Source organism: Rhineura floridana, chromosome 16 (genome assembly GCF_030035675.1).
Source record: "Rhineura floridana isolate rRhiFlo1 chromosome 16, rRhiFlo1.hap2, whole genome shotgun sequence".
In the NCBI taxonomy this organism is placed as follows: Eukaryota; Metazoa; Chordata; class Lepidosauria; order Squamata; family Rhineuridae; genus Rhineura; species Rhineura floridana.
In genome coordinates, this window is record NC_084495.1 from 28,656,279 (window position 1) to 28,668,348 (window position 12,070).

The 12,070-nt window shown below is 47.0% G+C and overlaps 1 protein-coding gene across 5 annotated transcripts in view; it reads left to right on the top strand.

Annotated features, from left to right (window-relative positions):
* Positions 1–12,070, top strand: part of LOC133371358 (septin-6) — an 84,470-nt gene that overhangs the window by 66,246 nt on the left and 6,154 nt on the right. For 4 of the 5 annotated variants that reach the window (XM_061598703.1, XM_061598699.1, XM_061598701.1 and 1 more), the window contains one exon: positions 10,620–10,759. In XM_061598703.1, the coding sequence (XP_061454687.1) occupies positions 10,620–10,759 (140 nt within the window). Of the gene's footprint in view, positions 1–2,075; positions 2,810–10,619; positions 10,760–12,070 lie in introns of those variants that run through there. The other variant, XM_061598702.1, reaches the window with a different exon arrangement.

A 12,070-nucleotide genomic window follows, 5' to 3' on the forward strand; every position in this document is an offset into this window, starting at 1 on the left:
TTACAGAAGTCTCCCATTGAAGTATTGTCTATGCTCATCCCTCTTGATGCTAAAGCAGTGATGAAGCTAAGATGCTTGCAAGCCATTCATAGGACTTGAACAGGGTCCCTCATTCCACAGCTGCCTACCTTGTTGGACTTTAGCAAACCCCTTTGGAACAGCTATGTCCACATGCTGTACAGGCGTTTGTACATATGTAACCCCTTGCAAGGCAGGGGGAGAAAGACAATGGGAAAGGGAAGGTTTGAGAGCAGGTTGCAAGGTCCTCTCCTTTGAAGACCAAGAAAAAGCAAAACAGCTGGCTAACCTATTGTCTTCAGATTGAAAAGACGGCCTGCTCCCAAACCTTCCATTTTCCATTCTTTCCCCCACCTTGCAAGGGGCACCTCACCTGATGGCAAAAGTTTTATCTCTTGCATTTCTGCATGTTGGATAGCTGTTAAAAGGCACAGAAACCGTCAGGCAAAAAAAAAAAGTTGGCAATTTTACTAACTTACCTCTTCATACACAGCTGATATGTATAAAAATATCAGCTGTCTTTGAGATCAAATCTAGCTCCTTTCTAGCTGTTAATTTTGAAGATGCTGATGAAACCATTGTTCTCAAAAGGTCTTGGGCTAAGGAGGTTGAGCCCTGGCTACCTCCCTAACCACTTCTGTCCCCAAATAGGGCGCAAGAGCTGATGTTGGGGACAACACATCCTTGACTTTGACCTTCACATTACCATTTTGCAATTCCAGTGCTTTTAAAATGCTTTGGGTTTCCACCCCACCCAATATAAAGTACACAAGGTTGCCACTCCATAGATTCACTCATCTACTGGTTAGATGACCAGTTCATAAGAACATAAGAAGAGCCTGCTGGTTCACACTAGTGGCCCATCTAGTCCAGCATCCTGTTCTCACAGTGGCCAACCAGATACCTAAAGGAAGTCCGCAAGCAGGACCTGAGTGCAAGAGCACTCTCGTCTCTGGTGGATTCCAGCAAGTGGTATTTGGAGGCAAACTGCCTCTACAACTATGGAGACAGAGCACAGCCATAGCCTTCATGGCTAGTAGCCATTGATAGCCTTATCCATGAATTGGTCTAATCCTCTTTTAGAGCTATCCAAGTTGTTGGCCATCTCTGTGGGAGCGAGTTCCATAGTTAACTATGTATGGTATGAAGAATGTTTTAGAGGGCTTTTGTCTATCCTTTCAAGAGGCTTGCTCTTCCTTTTCCATCTGATGCTAGCCCAGAGCTGACCAAAGTTGAATGATTAGGTGAATTAATCAGGAGGGAATCGTTTTTTGCAAGGACAAACCCTTTAAAGCAGCAATCCTGTACACAGCTATCGGTAAGTCCTGGTAGATGTTCTTTCTGGGTAGACAGGCATATGCTTGCAGTGTCAGGTTTTTTCTATGCCAATCAGCAATATCTCAAAATGATTGTCCCCTTATTTGCATCACTAAGGGTCATAGATAGCCAATCTGATTTCCTATTTAAATATGTATAAATGAAAGTAAACTCTTGGCCATAAGAAAAGAAGCAAGTGTAAACATAGAATATTGTTTATTTAAGGATTTTTTTATCCCACTCTTCGCCACCCAAGGAAAAGCTCCCAAAGAGACTTACAGATCAATAAAGGACACAGTCCCTGCCCTCAGGGTGACATAAAAAAAGACAAAAGGAAAATAAAGGGAGGAAAGAAGAAATAAGCAAATTCAAGTAAAAGTTCTTCATTACAAAAGCAATACCTTTATTAGAGGATGATCAACCAAAATGTCAGAAAAGTAGCATGGAAGATTTTGAGCTTCCTAGCACTCTTCCTCAGATGAGAGGAAGCTGGACAGGATGGATAATCTCAACGTTTGCAACTCTCGGTGTTTTTTACAGAGCAACATGAAGGAAAGTCCCTGCCTCTAAGAGCATACAATTTAAAATTTGATACAGGTGAGGCAACAGAGGAGTCTTATTTTTAAAAAAATCCCTTTTATTGGGGGCGGGGGCTGCTGGAAAAACAGAATTCCCCCTACAATCTGTTTTAGCTGCCCCGCGCCTGGATCGTCGTCTTCCTCCTCGTCTCCAGGTGGCGCTGTGGGGATGGAGGCGTCCCGTTAGTGTGTCTAGCACGCTGCTCTTTCCTCCTAGGCCGCCGGGCCTCTCCGCCTATCAGCCTCTCCGGAGATCTCGCGCGCCTTGGACGTTCATTCCACCCACGTGAGCCGAGTGTAACAAGCAAAAAAGAAGAAGAGGGGGGCTACATTGTAGCGAAGAGAGGAGAGTAACGCGCGCGCGCTCCCGAGAAAGACGGGGGGGGGTAGAGCTAGAGCAAGCGGGCGCGCTCTTGAGGGAGGGTGGCCTGCACGTGTGAAAGGAGAGGGGTGGCTATTCGTGCCCGTGCGTGGCTGCTGCTCTTGCTCGTCCTCCTTTCTGGATCCGGATCCGGCCTCGGCCTCCAGGCAGCCCCGTCCTGCGTGCCACCCCCTCCGCCAGCCTTGGCACGCCCGCCGGGTCCGGTTGGCCTTCTTCGACAAGGCCAGCCCATGGCCGGCGGAGGGTGGACGTTGCCCGGCGGGGATTTCTTGGCCCCGCAGCCGCCTCCTTCCCAGCTCGAGCAGCAGCAGCCGCCGCCGCAGCCTCCTCCTCCAACGCCGGCCGCGGAGCCCGAGCTGGAGCAGTGGCGCGAGGAGCAGGAGAGCGACCGGCACTGGGCGCTGCGCAGGCAGTTCCTCCTTCGCAACCTGCAGGGCTACGTGGGCGCCGCCGCCTTCCAGAGGCTCCTGGCGCTCTCCCACGTCTGGACGAACCATGTCTTCATGGGGTGCAGGTGAGAGGAGGGGCGCTTTCTTCTGTTCCCCTCCCCCCCCCCACGCGACACTCAGGAAGTCCATCGTGACGCGTAACATCGGGAGCCTGGTTGTGGGGCTGGGTGCGGGAACTTGGTCACGGCCCTGCTGTCGGTTTGGGGATGTACCAAAGTGAAAGAGGAGGAGACCCGATGGGATTGTTAATAGAGGGACCCCCAAGCGCACACAAGCACGTATCTTTGAGCCTTTCATTCATTCATTCATTCAGTGCGTTTCCGGTTGTTTGTGTTGGAAGGTAGGAAACTGCCTCATACTGTTGGTCCATCTCGCTCAGCACTGTCTACCCTGACTGGCAGCAGCTCTGCAGGATTTCAGACAGGGGTCTTTCCCAGCCGTACCTGGAGATGCCGGGGATTGAACCTGGGACCTTCCGCATGGAAAGCGGATGCTGTATTACTAACCTACAGGCCCTCCCCTAAACAATTTTGAACACAGCAGGCTTACACTGAGTCAACCATTGGTCCATGTGGCTCACTGTTGCCTAGACCAAGGGTGGAGAACGTGCAGCTGGACTCCCAACTCACATCAACCCCTATCAACATGGCCAGTAGTCAGGGATGATGGGAGCTGGAGACCCGACAACATCTGGAGGCCACAGGTTCCCCATCGCTGGTCTTCACTGACTGGCAATGGCTCTCCAGGATTTGGGGCAGGAGCCTCTCCCAGTCATACCCAAAGATGATACTCTGCTACTGAGCTGTTCCTAAACTACATAGGAAACTGCCGTATACTGAATTTGACTGTTGACCCATCTAGCTCAGTACTGTCCACACTGACTGGCAGTGGCCATCCAGGATTACACATAGGATTATCTTCTTCCGTTTATTCTCTGTTTACAACTCACTTTCCTTTCCATTAAGTGATTATAATTATTATTAGTGGTGTTGTTATGTGCCTCCAAGTTGACTACGACTTATGGCGACCCTATGAATCAGTGACCTCCAAGAGCATCTGTCATGAACAACCCTGTTCAGATCTTGTAAGTTCAGGTCTGTGGCTTCCTTTATGGAGTCAATCCATCTCTTGTTTGGTCTTCCCCTTTTTCTACTTCCTTCTGTTTTTCCAAGCATTATTATCTTTTCTAATGAATCATGTCTTCTCATGATGCGTCCAAAGTATGATAACCTCAGTTTCATCATTTTAGCTTCTAGTGATAGTTCTGGTTTAATTTGTTCTAACACCCAATTATTTGTCTTTTTCGCAGTCCATGGTATCCGCAAAGCTCTTCTCCAACACCACATTTCAAATGAGTTGATTTTTCTCTTATCAGCTTTTTTCACTGTCCAACTTTCACATCCATACATAGAGATCGGAAATACCATGGTCTGCATGATCCTGACTTTAGTGTTCAGTGATACATCTTTACATTTGAGGACCTTTTCTAGTTCTCTCACAGCTGCCCTCCCCAGTCCTAGCCTTCTTCTGATTTCTTGACTATTGTCTCCATTTTGGTTAATGACTGTGCCGAGGTATTGATAATCCTTGACAAGTTCAGTGTCCTCATTGTCAACTTTAAAGTTGCATAAATCTTCTGTTGTCATTACTTTAGTCTTTTTGACGTTCAGCTGTAGTCCTGCTTTTGTGCTTTCCTCTTGAACCTTCAGCAGCATTTGTTTCAAATCATTACTGGTTTCTGCTAGTAGTATGGTATCATCTGCATATCCTAAATTATTGATATTTCTCCCTCCAGTTTTCACACCTCCTTTATCTTGGTCCAGTCCTGCTTTCCGTATGATATGTTCTGTGTACAGATTAAATAAATAGGGCTATAAAATACACCCCCGTCTCACACCCTTTCCGATGGGGAACCAATCAGTTTCTCCATATTCTGTCCTTACAGTAGCCTCTTGTGCAGAGTATAGGCTGTGCATCAGGACAATCAGATGCTGTGGCACCCCCATTTCTTTTAAAGCATTCCATAGTTTTTCATGATCTACACAGTCAAGGGCTTTGCTGTAATCTCTAAAGCACAGGGTGATTTTCTCCTGAAATTCCTTGGTCCGTTCCATTATCCAACGTATGTTTGCAATATGATCTCTGGTACCTCTTCCCTTTCTAAATCCAGCTTGGATGTCTGGCATTTCTCGCTCCATATATGGCAAGAGCCTTTGTTGTAGAATCTTGAGCATTACTTTACTTGCATGGGATATTAAGGCAATAGTTCGATAATTACTGCATTCCCTGGGATTCCCTTTCTTTGGAATTGGGTTGTATATGGAACGCTTCCAGTCTGTGGGCCATTGTTTACTTTTCCATATTTCTTGACAGATTTTAGTCAAAATTTGGACTGATTCAGTCTCAGTAGCTTGTAGCAACTCGATTGGTATGCCATCTATTCCTGGTGATTTGTTTCTTCCAAGTATTTTAAGAGCAGCTTTCACCTCACATTCTAAAATTTCTGGTTCTTCATCATGTAGTTCTTCTGTGAATGAATCCATCATCCTGGCATCTCTTTTATAGAGTTCTTCAGTGTATTGCTTCCATCTTCCTTTTATTTCAGCTCAGTCAGTCAGTATGTTCCCCTGTTGATTATTCAACATCCCTACTCTTGGTTTAAATTTCCCTTTCCTTTATCTAATCTTTTGGAACAGGGCTCTTGTTCTACCCTTTTTGTTGTCATCTTCTATTTCTATACAGTAACTATTGTAATAGTTCTCTTTGTCCCTACGTACTAGTCACTGTATTGTTGCATTTAGGGTTCTGACCGTGTTTCTATCTCCTTTTGCTTTTGCTTTCCTTCTCTCTTTAACCGTTTGAAGAGTTTCTTCAGTCATCCATTGAGGTCTTTCTCTCTTTTTAACTAGAGGTATTGTCTTTTTGCATTCTTCTCTGATAACATCTCTGACTTCAGTCCATAGTTCTTCTGATTCTCTGTCAACCAAGTTTAAAGCCTCAGACCTGTTCCTTATTTGATCTTTATATGCTTCTGAGATGTTATTTAAATTGTATTTTGGCATTATGATTGCTTTGTTGGTCTTTAGCTTTACTCTGATTTTCGATACGACGAGTTCTTGATCCGTACCGCAGTCTGCTCCTGGTCTTGTTTTTGCAGAAAGTATGGAACTTCTCCATCTTCTGCTACCAATTATATAATCAATTTGATTCCTATATTGACCATTTGGTGATGTCCACGTGTACAATCGTCTTTTCAGTTGTTCATAAAATGTGTTCGTAAGAAACAAATTATTGGCTTCACAGAATTCAATAGGTCTTTCTCCTGATTCGTTTCTGTCTCCAAGGCCCCATTTCCCCACAATTCCTAATTCTTCTCTGTTCCCTACTTTTGCATTCCAATCCCCCATGATTATCAGCACATCTTGTTTTGGTGTGTGATCAATTTCTTCCTGTACTTCTGCGTAAAATCTCTCCAATTCCTCGTCTTCTGCGTTTGCCATCGGAGCATAGACTTGGATGATGGTTATGTTGATAGGTTTCCCATTTAATCTCATTGATATCACTCGCTCAGACCTTGAGTTGTAGTTCCTAATTGCTCTTGCTACATCACTTCTCACAAAGCAACCCCATTTCTTCTTAATTTCTCATTTCCTGCATAAAATATTTGGTAGTTGCCTGATTGGAAATGTCCCATTCCCGTCCATTTTAGTTCGCTCACACCAAGTATTGTAATGTTGATGCGTTCCATTTCTTGCTTGACAATTTCTAACTTTCCCTGGTTCATGCTTCTCACATTCCATGTTCCTATTGTGTGCATCGTACAACTCCGGACTCTCCTTTCGCATCTGTGCGCATCAGCCACTGGGCTTCCTTTCGGCTTTGACCCAGCTGCATGATTAGTCACAGCGCTACTCGTACTTGTCCTTTGTTCTTCCCCAGTAGCTTGGTGAGTGCCTTCTGACCTGGGGGGTCTCATCTTCCAGCACTATCTCGTGTTGCATTTTTATTTATTTATATTTATTTGTCCTGCTCTTGTACCATAAATACTAAGAGCAGCTTACAGGCAGAAGACCAAGAACGATAAAATAAACAAGAGCCTCCTGCGTTAAAAACCACCCAGTTGAAGCAAGCAGTTGTTTAACAACATCAACAACACTGTACATAAAAATCCTTTTGGAAAAACAGCAGCAGAACTAACCATGAAAAGCCTGTTTGAATAAACATGCTTTCACTTTCTGTTGGAAAGACAACAGATTGGAAGCCAGGTTATAATCTGCATGGAACATGTTCCAAAGCTTCTATTCCCAAAGGTGGTTCGTGAAGGCTTATAGCCCCCACGCACCCTGATTTTGGTATAGGGGTTCATCTGAGGAATAAGGGAAGGGATATTGCAACAACAGGCATTTGCCTGTTCTCCTTTCCCTACCCCCCCCCCCCGTTTTCTTGTGAGCGTCCCATTGGCACCAGTCTGATTTGTTGTTACAGAGCCACAAAAGAGACTGATAGCAATGCTGGAAGGTAGAATAATAAATGTTCTGCTTACCTTCTTTATTGTTTCACAAAACTATTCCAAATTTCCTACACTTTTGAGACTGTACTCGGGGGAACCCGGAATCACTGTCATAGGTCAAAACCAGTCCTTGACTCATCTTATCTTTCGTAAGTAATATTTCCCCGAATGTGTTGGGATCTCGAATAGTTGTGCACTTCAATCAATCTTCTGGGCCTCTTTCATAGCCTTCCATGTCCACTGTTATGGCCTGGACAACCCTTTGCTTTTCCTCCAGCAAGCCGCCCTTGTTTCCTTTAATTTCTGCATCATTTTAAGCAGAATGCCTGATCTTCTCCCCGGAATAGCTAGCCCCCCCCCCCCGAATAGCTACCTCCCCATTCTTCCTTCCCCCCCCCTCCCTCCCAGCCAAAGAAACTAGAGGCAAGTGCTTCCAGGTCCGAGGGCATGACGTTCAGGCTGTCTTAGAACTGAGCTCCTGGTTTTTCTCAGCTATTGGGTTACAACATATGGGCTCCTGCTGGGAGGAAGGACGGGATATAAATAAAATAATAAATAAATAAATAAAACATATGACTCATCAAACATCGCCCATCAAAGAGTTCAGTAAATCTCCCTGTCTTTGCTACCATCCTGAAACTGCTCTCTGCACCAGCAACCTTACTGATGTTGGAATGGTGTGGACCATCTTCGTTTGTCTTAAGAACTACACACTGCAACTTGAGTGTGTGACTCAAACCAGTGAGGCCCTTTCCAGAGGCCTCCAGGTGGTAAAAGTAATAGAGAGACCAGTCCTCAGTGCTGTGCGGATGCTTCAGTAGCAGTTGACCTTTGTGAGACGCTTGCCCCGATGGAATGGTAAACCCCCTTAAGCAACTGCATCACTGCAAGTCTTAATCTTAGCACTGGGCATCACACAGCAGGTGGTTTTTATTTTATTTTTTGAATGGGAGCCACATTTTAAACAGGGCATTGGCTCCGCACTCTGACTCACTTCCCTGTCTGAGCTGAGACACAGGCGTAGAATTCTGGTAGAGAGCCAGAGCAGTACAGTGGTTAGAGTGTCAGACTAGGACCTGGGAGACCAGGGTTCAAATCTCCTCTCGGCCATGAAGCTCGCTGGGTGACCTTGGGCCACTCGCCATCTCTCGGCGTAACCTACATCACAGGGTTGTTGTGAGGAGAAAATGGAGAGAGGGATAAGCATGTATAGCCAACGCCTTGAGCTGCTTGGAGGAAAGGAGGGAGATAAATGTAAAAACAAATAAATGAAATTCTTGAACTGTCTCCAGGGTTAACAGCGGCCGAGGTTTGGCAGAGCCTACTTGTTCTTCCCATTTTATAATGGAGTTTGCTTGCTTGCTTCAAGACCATGGATAAAGGGGTGTTAAACTCCCCTCCCTACCTTGTGTAAATAGCAACAGAGTTCTTCACTTATGCATCTTCCTGTGATGCATAAGGACTATCTCTCTGCCAGAGCCTCTTTTGTTGTTCGCGTTGGGGGTGTAGGGGTGGAAGTGATTTACAGAGCACTTTGCCTGCACCTTGCTTGTGTGGGAGAAACCAATGGTGATGCATGACAAGAGGGGTGTTCTTGGAATACAGGAAGTTGCCTTCTGCTGAGTCAGACTGTTGGTTAGTACTAGCTTAGTACTGTCAACTCCCAGCCCTGCCTGGAGATGCCGGGGATTGAACCTGGGACCTGTATGCAACAATCAGAACAATAGAATTGAAGGAGTCTATAAGGCATCGAGTCCAACCCCTTGCTCAACGCAGGAATCCAATTTAAAGCATCCCCGACAGGTGCCTATCCTGCTGCAAGTCGGTGTAAACCAGGGACAGGGAACCTGTCGCCATCCAGGTGCTGACGGAATCAAACTCCCATCAGCCTCAGCCACCATGGCTCAGGGCCATAGAAAACTCTTCCATCTGGTTTCTCCATGCCGTGCTTAATTTTATAATCCTCTTATCGAATCTTCCTTGCTTCCGTTTTTTCTAAACTAAAGAAAAAAACAATGTGGCCTTTTTTTAAAGGCAAGGTCCGGATCATTTTGGTCCACTTGTTCTGCATTTATTCCCCACCTTTAAAATATTGCTCGTCATCTGGGCAGGTGGTGTGAGCAGGGAGGAAGTCAGCTGTTCAAGGGACAGCCCAGGGACGGGGGGGGGGGGGCAGACCTGTGGCCCTCCAGATCCTATTGGGCTCCAGCTCTGATCAGCCTCAGCCAATTGTGATCCATGGTCAGGGATGATGGAAGTTGTAGTCCTACAACGTCTGGAGGGCCACATCTTGTGGATCCTGGCTGCTGCTGTTTCAAACAATGTTTTTATTATCTTCTGTTACAACAGTATGTCATAGGAAGCTGCCTAATGCTGATTGAGGCCATTGGTCCATCTAGCGCAGTATTGCCTACACTGGCAGAGGCTGTGGGGCTTCAGGGAGCCCTACTTGGAGATGCCGGGGTTGAACCTGGGACCTCCTGCATGCAAAGCAGATGTTCTGCCACTGAGCTATGGCCCTTCTTCTGGTCACATTACCCATTTTCCTCCTTCGAGTTCACACTTCTAGTGCAACACATTGAAAGCACTAACAAATCTCTTCATAGCGCCCTTTTACGCCTAAGGCAGGATCAGCACCAGGATGTCTTTTGATTCAGGCCGTTGTTTACATGTGAACTGGAAACAGCTTTCTGGTGTATGTCATTCTGTTAGGTTTGAACTTGCAGCCTCCTGAAGTCTAGCTAGTAATGCTGCAAATGGCTCCCCTACTTTTGTCAAGGGCAGCCTTCCCCAGCCTGCAGCCCTCCAGATGTTGCTGGGCCACCACTCCCAGGAGCCCCAGCCAGCATGGCCGCTTGTCAGGGATGATGGGAGTTAGGAGTCCAGCAACATCTGGAGGGCGCCACGTTGGCTGTCCCGAGTGTAGACAGTTGGGTAGACCTGCAGCCTGACTCTGAATAAGGGGAAGGGCTGTAGTTCAGGGGTAGAGCATGCACTTTGCATGCAGGAGGTCCCAAGTTCAATCCCCGGCATCTCCAGGGAGGGCTGGAAGAGACCTCTGCCTAAAACCCTGGAGAGCCACTGCCAGTCCGTGCAGACAGTATAGAGCTACATGGACAAATGGTCTGACTCAGCACAAGGGAGCTTCCTTTGTTTTGAATAAGCTGCCTGTGTGCCTCTATGTCTTGTATTATGCTTCACTCCCACACTGGGAAAAGCATGGAAAGATGCTGTGTCTGCACACCTCTTGGGCTGTCCGGATATCCCCTTAGGGAGCTCTGCTCTGTGGTGGCTGGGGGGGGGGAAGGGAAGGAGAGGTTTGTATCGGCGAGCTATAACTTGAAGTTTCCTTCACTTAAATACAGGTATGGGCCCCAAGTTATGGAGAAAGTCCTCCATATGGCTGAAGGGATTGACGTTGGCGAGATGCCATCATTTGAGTTGGTGCCTGGTGCCAAGAAGATCAAAAGGCCACGGTCCCCCCTAGACAACTCTCCATCTCGCAGTGAGTATCTCCCCATCCCCACCACACTGACAGCAGAATTGGTCCTTTGATGGCAATTATTTTATGTCAAAAGAATGGGTACCGTTGGGCATGAAAATTTTAAGGGCGGGGTAACACCCACTCTCTTCCCATCTCTTGCAACTTGCCCCTGTGACTTATGATCCACCACGCTTGAACCCAGCTGAAGTCCAAGAGGAAGTTCCTCTGCTCAGCTTCCTGCTATGGCTGCACAGAGGAAGTGACATCAGAGATCATCATGTGCCTCTATCTGGGGCACTGTGTGTGCATGTGTGCATGCAGCTCTCAGCCCAGAGATCAAGAGAGTACATGTGTGCATCTTGGCACATGGTGGCTTGTCCCCCTGCCTGCCACCCTAAAGCCTCGCATGCAGCCAGTTCAGTTATACTTGGTCTTTAGCTCACTGCTGCACAAGCCCAGCTAACTCAGCTTCTCCCTTTTGTACCTGTAAGAAAGAGCCTCTTAGAGCGGGGGGGGGACACACCTGTGGCCTTATAGGTGTTGCGAGGCTGCATCTCCCATCATCCCATCAGTGACCATGCTGGCTACGACTGATGGGAGCTGGAGTCCAACAACATTGCTATATTCTACCTTCACTGTCAGAGGTGGATTGCCTCTGGATGCCAGGTGCTGGGAATCTCTAGTGGGCAGCGTTGCTGTCCTGCCTTTGGGCTTCCTGTAGGCCTCTGATTGGCCACCGTGGGAACAGGATGCTGGACTAGTTGAGCCGCTAGCCTGATCCAGCAGTCTCTTCTTAACATCTGGAGGGCTACAGATTCCTCGCCAGTGGGTTTAGAAATGTTCAGCTTTGACCAGAGAGACCTGGGTTCAAATCCCCACTCAAGAGACACAAAGGTTATGGGTGGGGAGGGGGGAGATCTTCCAGCAGTCATCATCGCTCCTTGGTTCTCTCCCCCCCCCCCCCGTTTGTTGTGAAGATCAAACATGGTGTAGGGAGGAAACCAGGTATTCTGGCTTGAGTTTCTTCAAGGAAGGCAAGAACAAGCAATGTTATAAATAAAATACTGTTGCCCCTTTAAGGCTAGAAGACAGGGGGGTGTTGTAGCATTGTGTTAGTTTAACATAGCGGCCGGCCAGCCCACTTGCTCCAGGCAAGCATAACATATTTTTTTTTATTGTGTAATGAGAATGGTAGCCCCCCCCTTCCTTTCAATGTAGACATATTCCTGGCTGGATTGCCACGTTGAGGTTCACCTATAGAATCATAGAATCGTAGAGTTGGAAGGGGCCTATAAGGCCATCAAGTCCAACCCCCTGTGCAATGCAGGAATC